Here is a 9,357-nt window from a genome sequence, read left to right on the forward strand (position 1 = left end):
CTGGATTCTTTTAATTTTTTTTTTCACGTGACAGTAAATATGCTACCAAAAAACCCCAAACCGACACAAAGTACTTAAACAAGCAATATCATATGGCTATATCATCAGGCGCATGGAATTATATTAAACATGTTTAAATGTGCCATCACTTGACAAGCATAAAAATAGTTTATTCTAGTAGTTTGTTCATCTGTATGTGCTACTTTTGTAGCTGATGGTCTGTGGAAGGTTTACAGAAAAACTTTTATGTACAGCAGATACAAATGATCATTACTACAGTCATATGAAAAGGAACGTTTTTGCAGGATTTTATGCAGTCCTGTGAAAAACACATTACAAAGTGGGTAATTATCAGCCTGGTGCTGCTAATCAAATGCAACTGATCATCAGCAAGTGTGACCACCTCTGTAAAAGAAGAAGTTTTGGCAGATTACTAATTTGGAGCATTTAGTTTTGTTATGTTAACGCTACAAGACCACATCTACTTCCCAGTAGTAAATTCCCCAGCAATTTCACCCAAAGTCTGACCATGCAATACTTAGAAAAATTGCAAAAGGCCAAGAGCTACATTCCTCATTTAGGGTGTTATATCTAAGTTCCTGACAGTACAATTCCTGAACGAGTATGGCTTGTTTGGAAGAATTGTAGGGAGAAGATGGAATAATAGTTTAGGTTTGCAAAGTTGTATTTGAGCAAACCAAAAGACCTCCAGAACAAGACCAAAGAGAGATGCCTAGTCATAATGCAAAGGGGCACATTTATTGGAAGCCAACTGCGCATCAGCACAAACACCCCATACCACTGTTAAGCATGGTTTTGGAGGGCTGATAATTTGGGCTCATTTTGCAGCCATTGTATTTCAAAGAACACCAGAGTCAAGAGTGAGGCCATCTGTCCGACAGCAAAATCTTGGCCAAAACTGGGCTATGCAATGGGATAATGATCCCAAACACATAAGCAGGATGGCTGAAATAGAAAATATGTTGCAAAGTCCAGACCTCAACATGACTGAAATCCTGTGGCTGGACCTTAAGAGACCTGTGTGTGAGCAAATGCTCACAAACCTAAATGAACTGAAGCAATGTTGTAACGATGAGTCTTCAACAACAGCGTGAGAAACGGATGAAGTATAAAAACGATTACTTCATGTTATTGCTGCTAAAGGTGATTCTACAAGGTAGTGAATCATAATTTGTACTCAGTTGTTAAGGACAGCATAGAGTTCTAATGAAAACCTTTCTTTTCATATAACTAGAAATCCAGCCCTCTATTTTCACCAGCTCACATGTGCACCAAATAAATGGATGATTTAAAAGACTATGTCATAGTTTAGTCACAAACTGCATTTCTAAACAAAGAAGGATTGACAGCCAGAAGCATATACATTTCCGCTGTATATATGTGGCTGCTTAATGCTGTTAAACTTAGCAGTCACTGGTGGTTTACACATGGTACTCATTCTGTTTTCTTGTCATTTGAGATGAATAAGATGATCCATCTTATCACAAGTCATTTAAGTTCAAATTTTAATAAAAAAAGTATGTGATGTTACAGTGCTTAGAATGTACTGGTGCAGTACTAGTTTGCTACTATTAGTAATATACAGATTCATGTTGAAAACATGGTAACTTGACTGAATGAAGAGAATTTTAAAATTCTTCATTGGTTTTCTAAAGTAGATGGCTAACCATTCTTTAGTCATATATTACAAGTATAGGAACTAAAGATGAGATAAACAGTATAGCTATACTGATTATCCAAACCAGTTTAAACAATCGGGCTGATATAAGCTGGTGAATGCATGTCCTTTAGCTTGCATTAATTGATTAGGTAGTCTACTGCTTGCTAAATTATCTTTTTTAGTTCAGGTTTTTGGTTAGTTTTTCATGTTAGCCAGTATTGTAAGATCACTTGGGAAAAAAAAGCCTGGCAAAAATGTGTGTGTTTGTAGGCTGTATTGTGTGTGGCATGTGTTCGCTTTGGTGTGTGTCTTTGCAAGCGCGCAAGTTTTTAAGCATATGAGACATCTGTTTTGATGTGTTGACATTCTTTGTGTCTACTTTCTTGCATTTGCAACTGTTGTTCTGTGTATACCACGCATGTTGTGGGGGCACAATTGTGTTTACACAATCACAGTGTGTTTGGGCAAAAATCAGATACCAATAACATAAATTATTGCATTTTATGATAAAACTCATTGTAAGGCAGTGGTTCTCAAAGTTCTTTTTTTGGCATGCTCTATATCATAAGCTATAAACCCCCCACCCCCCACAGTATTTAATTTGATTAATTATATTAACGATAAAAAATGATGCACATAGCATTTTACTTAAATAAAGTTGCATATTATCAGTGAAATAGCCCGCCCACATTTTGTGAACTACTGTTTTAAGGTAAAGGGGCAGGCAAGAATTGGATTTACAGTTCTTTTTCATGAAATTACTATAAATAAATTGAATTTCTCCTGAGATATAAAGAAAATTACTGTATTTGCGTACATGTTTAAATTTTGCCTAGATAATTTCCTGGCACCAGTCCACTAAACCCATTCCTCTCCACCGTCCACCACCCATTTTGTTCTTGGTCCAGCACTCGAACTACATCTCCTCGGCTCACAGATAGCTCATCTTCTTCCTGATCAGTCGATGTAAAGAAAGCACATCTTAATTACAGGAAAATATCCCTTAAATACAGTACCGCTAATATCGTCTACTTTCTTCTTTTCTTTCTCGATCATCTTGCTCAGTGTTCACTTTCTTGCTGTAGATTTTAAAATAATCATGCAAATCACCTTTGCAGTGTATTGATAAAGCACAACATAGAAGATTTCATCAGGTGGACCCGTGGACAGTGGCACTTCTTGGTGAATGCATGGAAGGGGTGCATATCCGTCATCTGAAAGCTGAACTAAAGCAGAATTAAATGTCAGAAATTGCAAACACAAAATGTAAAAAAAATAAAATAAATAAATTTATTAATCTGTTATGTATTTTAAGCTCCACAACAAAGATTTTCAAAGTGCAGCTTCTCACACTAAGGGCAAAGGTAGCCACCCACATCCACCCACAGAGTCCAACTTTAAATAGCACAAAAACCAACAAATTCACACACCTATGTGTTTGACCCATGACTACATATAATACTTTTTCTAGCCCCATGTTTTATAATTGCAGTGTGTATGCATGCAAATACATTAAGAGACCAACAGGGCCTGTGATGTGTTACTGTTCAAAACCAACAGTCTATACAGTTTTACACATTTGGCACATACATGACTCATTGGAGAAGAGATTGGCCTCTCATCAAGTCCACTATAGCAAATTTAAAGTTCTTTCTTACTTTTGAAGTGTACTTTCTTGATATAATATTAGAATATTATTTTTTATCTCTGATTCATATAGTGAAATGTTTCAAATTAATTGACTGCTCTAGCCTCCAATATATGAATAGAAAGACCAACTCTCTATATATGTAATTCATAAAATATAGCAGAACCAACAAAATATTGAAGATTTAGGTCTTTCCTACAGTTTAACAATATAACTGAGTGAGTGGTTGCAGTACTTACATTCTCCAATGGATGACAGTGTAGATCGTGGGCTGAGTGGACTGTCCATGCCAATGTTCAGAGACCTTCCAAGCAGGGGATCAGAACACCTTTAGATCAAGAAAGATATTTAAGATACAAATGTTTACTTTTGTGAATTCACCGAGCAAAGGCCCAAATTTGTAACATTAAAAAATAACAACAAACGATGAAGATAAAGATGATGATTAACAAAGAGAATATTTTCAGGACATGGTTTGTGTTTAGTTTGCAGAGTACAAAGTATATTATATACATTAAATGAACTAAAGTATATTATATAGTATATTATATACACTATAGTATAGTATATAGTATGTTATAAACACTGTTGAAGCAGGTCTCCTCTGGAATTAGTAAGTAAGTAAGTAAAATGTATTTATATAGCGCTTTTTAAAACAGGAAGTTATTTCAAAGTACTTCACATTGGAATAAAAGCATATCAAATGAAACAATAAAAATGGTATAAAAAAGGTATAAAAGCATATCAATTGAAACAGTAAAACACAGTATAATAGCACATCCAATAACACAGTTTGCTACACATGAATATTACCTAAATGCCTGTCTAAACAGATGTGTTTTGAGCTTTGTTTTAAAAGTAGCTAAAGGGTTGATGTTGCGTAGTGGGGGAGGTAAACTGTTCCACAATATTGGAGCCAAGGTTTGAAAAGCGCGATCCCCCTTTGTTTTCAGATGGGTCCGTGGAATGGTTAGAAGACCACTATCAGTGAATCTAAGGATCCGGTTTGGAGAGTAGGGTTGCAGAAGCTCAGTGATATAAGTGGGGGCCTCACCTGGATTTCTTTTTCCCATTTTAATTCTGCCTAGCCCTGCGAACCCGAACACAAGTGTGGAAAGATCGGCTCTCCAAAAACAGCATGCACCTGAACATCAAGAAGACTGAATACCTTGAATGCGGCCCCCAGACTAACAGTACCATCACTATTGACGGCGAGCCACTGACTAAAGTTGCCCAATTCAAGTACCTCGAGTCCCTTGTCACCTCGGACTGCAAAACTCTACCAGACGCTAGACTCCGTGTCAACGCAGCGTGGATGAAGTGGCGTCAGATCAGTGGAGTCTTATCCGACAAGAGAATGCCAATCTATCTTAAGGTGAAAGTTTATAAGACGATCGTGCGCCCAATGGCACTCTACGGGTCAGAGTGCTGGCCAGCGATGACCAAGCACGAACAAGCCCTTCACACCATGGAGATGAAGATGCTGAGGTGGCCTTTGAGTCTCACATGACTAGACCGAGCGAGGAACGTAGATGTCAGGAAACGATGGGGAGTGACACCGATCACGGACAAGAGAGGCGCGGCTCCAATGGTACAGCCATGTTGCCTGTAGCGATAAGAACTCCATCGCAAAGACAAGACAGCACAGCAATTAGATCTAGGTGGCAACAGGCCACGAGGAAGACCAAAAAAGTGATGGATGGACCGAATCAAAAATGATATGAAGGCTGCGAATGTTACACCAGAAGACGCCCTGGATAGGGAGAATTGGAGGAAGGCATGCAAAACATCGGACCCTGCATCGCGGGATATGAACTGCTAGGAAGAAGAAGATTTTAATTCTGTCTCACCTCTTTGAGGGATCTTCTTCTCCTCCTACAGAATGAGCTTGGCCATTGTTGTCCCTGACTGTCCCCGTCTTGTAATAGCTTTCAAACACTATGGGCTCTGCAAGACGAAAAGAGAACCTGCTCATTTGAGAAATGAGGCCAAGTGATACTTTTTGCCTGTCTGTCAATTGAAAGAAAAAGTCAAGAAGCTGAGCTGCACTCTTTATATCCTGTTATTTTGTAGAGGAACTTTTCTCACTTCAACTTTGTACTTATAAGTAAAGGAAACAAAACAACCATCTTTCCAGTAAATACAAATTGTGAAAGCTCACCTGGTGGCTTCAATCCAGTGCCTTTCATTTCTATGAAAGAGTTGTTGTCTTTGGTAATGTCACACTGTTCCAGAAATTTCCTCACCTCCTCGTAAGACTGGTTTTAAAAAGGAGGAATTCAGTACATTTTATATTACTATTATATTACTTTCACTTTTCATTTAGGTTTATGCATAATTGATAGTTAATTAGGTTTATGAAAAGATCCCGGTTTGGGTTTATATACAATCAACCAATGCTGCTCACCAGCTCTTACAAAATCTTAGATTCGTAAATCCTGGAAGACACACTTTTTCTGTCTGCCAGGTATTTATATTTAGAATGGTTAAGAAAGTGGCAAGTACGGAGCCCATAAAACTATCGGCCAAGTGATTGTAATAACTTTCAAGAAGAAGTCAAGGCTACATGAGCCTACTAACATGCTTTAAGTCACAATCCATTAGTTTATCCAGTAGCAGGCCATAGCTGTGGTCTGACATTCAACTTAAGCACACTTAAGATTTGAAAATTAAAGCCTCATTGAACTAAAATGTGATCAGAAGAACGACAAAGAGTGAAAACTGCACTATTATTACAATTCTGGTTGATAAATTCTCATTAAAAGAACATTTGGGAATAAAATTTTTAAATCAGTTTTTTTGTAACTGTTACGAACTTGCATGTTTCATTTTGTTTTTTAAGAAAACTTTTTTTTTAGGTTTATCCAGCAAGACAATGTACTTATACTTGATTTAAGAATAGAAATTTGCATTTTTATTCTTCTTGACATTTTTATTCTGTTTAAATATTAAATAAAGGGAAAACTACCTCACCTCATCATCTTTGACACATTGCATGGAGAAATGATTGCAGTGGTCCCAGAGAGCACACCTGAGCATGCTGATGCGATTTCCCTCCAACTGTTGGAACACCTATAATTATCAAATGAATTCTGTGTTATTACCAACAATGTATTATTGTACTATGTACTATTTCAAGATTTGCCATGATACTGGGTTGCAGTAATGCAACTTCTGCATGCGTGCCCATTTCACGTTTCAGAGAGGCAAAATGGGCACAGTGAACCTGTGTGTTTGTTACGCATTTTGAAATGATACCCTGTTGGGTAATGATCAACTCAGTATCACAGCAAAACGTGATATTTGCCGTGACATAGGGTTGAATTGCCTTAACATATACAAAGCTCATTATAGTTTCTTTTTTCTCTTCTTACTTACAGGGGCGCCACCAAGAGGTGCCGTGTGTGTGTGTGTGTGTGTGTGTGTGTGTGTGTGTGTGTGTGTGTGTGTGTCCACTAGTGACAGAAAAGTCAACACAAAGAGGCTGTCGTTCGAAAAAAATAAAGCAGAACTTTTGTGTGATTAAGTGTGTTTCTGCATGGTTGTATGTTTTTCCATTTGTGGCTCTCTCAGCACAAGATGAAATGTACTTCCGCAAATGGTCGCTGCCAGGAAGGTTTTCACAGTTATAGGGGTTGTGGTGTGAAGCTATTTCTGTGGTTAAATGCCATTATTTTGAATAGAGACATGATTAGAAAGCAGTTAACGAAAAAATATTCTGCAGTACCTCGCATGTACTTTTGTGTGTCCCCTCCCAGTCCTGGCGAACAGCTTCTAGTTGAACAATGTTGTTAAAATACACCTTCTCTGTGAGAATAGAGCATAGTTAATAGTTACAGTTAACAAATGAAACACTGGTAAAGAACATAACAATGACCGCCGCACTGTTTTCCACTCTCCTAATTTATTTTTCCATGAAATCTTCTCAAAAAAAGTGGACAATGAATGCAATATACTAAAAATGCATGCAAGTTAAAAATATAATGTGAAGGCATACCAGCATCATTGGCCGCCTGCCTGCATTGCTTTATCTTGTGACGTACCTGTGAATGAAATCGGTGCACAGGAAGCCACGTTCAGTGAGTTATGTAACCATTTTAACACCAGTCAGAGAGACTGATATATAAATAGGTTGTATAGGGAATGGTCTTGAAAGAGATAGAAGAAGAAAAGAAAACATCTCACACCAGCACACAAACACACTTTAGTTCCGCCTTGCAAACTGTTGCACAACTGCAGAAAAGTCCCATCATAAAGACTGCACCGCTGACAGCTGGAAACTTGTAGTTCATAAATAGAACTGACAGTGGGCATTTGCATATTTTGTGGTGAATTTCTCAAATAATCTAAAAGTTTGTATTTTGTTGCTTATAAAAACATTTGTCTTTTAGCGAGGTAGCTCATGCACTTATTTGACCTTTTCAGGGTTTTTGGACGTAGCATTTGTTTTCTCAGCCCCCTGCTCTGCCTCATCGGCCTCCTTGCACTTCACCTCATAGTTCTTCTTAGACTAAGAAAAAGAGAAACAAAAGTTATTAGTTCTATTTCCGACAAAGCAACAGGAAGAACACTTTTTGTAAGTGATGCAATTATTATTATTTTTTTTAAAATCTGACTTCTATTTTTTGTGCTTGCTTGAACATAAATTAAACAACCTTTATGTGGTTAAGTTTTCATGTTTATTTCTAAATCACGCTGATTCCATGTGTTAGTGATAAATGATAGGAGTGGAAGTGTCTCCTACCTCCATGGTCTTCTTGAAGAATGAAACTTTTTTCTTTTGGACCTTCTCCATGATGCTTTCAAACTAAAGACAAAAGGTTGAAATTACTTGCATATGTTGCTTCAATGCAAACCCGATACTTGCAGTTATTGTTCATTGATGAATAAAAGACCTGGATTTTTACTGTTAATGTGATAAAAGTCTTGATGTCACTTTGATAAAGACTGAATTAGTCTTTACTCAAGTCTTGAATCGTTTGATTTTTGAAACTATAGGTTTCCCCTTATCAGCTGCTATCACAGCATTGCACTCAGTGTCTGTAAAGTGATTTAAATGGTTGCAGGATTAAGTCAACACTTACGTAACACAGTGTTTTCCAAACAGGAAACAGCCATTAGTTACAATATTATTCTAATGACTTGTGCAATACTAAAAGTAATAAAGAATTATATTATCCTCAGAGTATTCACACCTTAACCATTTTGGGTGGGGGGGGGGGGGGGGGGGGGGGGGGGGGGGGGGGGGGGGGGGGGGGGGGGGTTATTTAATAAGTCAGTTGTTAAGCAACACACATTTCCCAAATACCTTCTTCCTCTGCTCTTTCTGACGTTCTCTGAAACTCTCAATCTTTTTCACCTCCTCTTTCAATATATCAGATAGTTGGATGTGAAAGTTTCCGATGTTCTCAATTTCTGCAACAAAAAACATCGACATGGCACAGTGAACCATTTGACATTTGACACATATATGGGTGTAACTTTACACAGCACATGGACTTACGAGTTTTTAGTTGTTCGAATGATGCCCTCAAAGTGCTGGAAAAACAACACACATTCATAATCAAAATTATTCACCATGCTTGCACTTTGTGTTTCTTTCACAAAGAGGCAGATTAACATTTTTAAAGCAAAATTGTAAGCAAAATAGCAGCTGAGTACAATTTCATTGCTAGAACTCTGCACTGTGTTTAATTGTTTAACCAGCTGCCAAGACCGTGAGGACACCCAAACCTTAACATGCAGACTTTGTGCCCTAGTTTTGTTTTATTTTTTGTTTTGTTTTTTAAAGAAGAAAAGAAAAGAAAAAAGAAAAAGATTTATTTGGTTTTTCTGCACTTAGATGATTCTTTTATTGGAGGCTCATTGTTTCCTTTTTGTGGCTCTTAGAATATATTGAGTTCAGTACAGATGTCTGAGTTAGCAGGGAACAGGAAACTGACAAGTTATGACCTACTGTACACTGAGCGAGGGGCTTACCACACACACACACACACACACACACACACACACACACACACACACACAC

General features: G+C 37.6%; 1 protein-coding gene across 1 annotated transcript in view; it reads right to left on the reverse strand.

Annotated features, from left to right (window-relative positions):
* Positions 1 to 1,654: 1,654 nt before the first annotated feature.
* The window catches only part of LOC102306744 (proline-serine-threonine phosphatase-interacting protein 1), a 9,481-nt gene continuing 1,778 nt past the window's right edge, over positions 1,655 to 9,357 (reverse strand). The window contains exons 4-15 of the mRNA XM_042225887.1: positions 8,833 to 8,867; positions 8,638 to 8,744; positions 8,074 to 8,136; positions 7,747 to 7,839; positions 7,327 to 7,372; positions 7,057 to 7,136; positions 6,303 to 6,401; positions 5,491 to 5,587; positions 5,180 to 5,276; positions 3,569 to 3,657; positions 2,792 to 2,907; positions 1,655 to 2,634 (exon numbers count right to left, since the gene is read on the reverse strand). Of these exons, the coding sequence (XP_042081821.1) occupies positions 2,503 to 2,634; positions 2,792 to 2,907; positions 3,569 to 3,657; positions 5,180 to 5,276; positions 5,491 to 5,587; positions 6,303 to 6,401; positions 7,057 to 7,136; positions 7,327 to 7,372; positions 7,747 to 7,839; positions 8,074 to 8,136; positions 8,638 to 8,744; positions 8,833 to 8,867 (1,054 nt within the window). The 3' untranslated portion in view covers positions 1,655 to 2,502. The remainder of the gene's footprint in view (positions 2,635 to 2,791; positions 2,908 to 3,568; positions 3,658 to 5,179; positions 5,277 to 5,490; positions 5,588 to 6,302; positions 6,402 to 7,056; positions 7,137 to 7,326; positions 7,373 to 7,746; positions 7,840 to 8,073; positions 8,137 to 8,637; positions 8,745 to 8,832; positions 8,868 to 9,357) is intronic.

The sequence above is a fragment of the Haplochromis burtoni genome, unplaced genomic scaffold (assembly GCF_018398535.1).
Source record: "Haplochromis burtoni strain Fernald_Lab_line unplaced genomic scaffold, NCSU_Asbu1 Contig_187, whole genome shotgun sequence".
Taxonomy (NCBI): Eukaryota; Metazoa; Chordata; class Actinopteri; order Cichliformes; family Cichlidae; genus Haplochromis; species Haplochromis burtoni.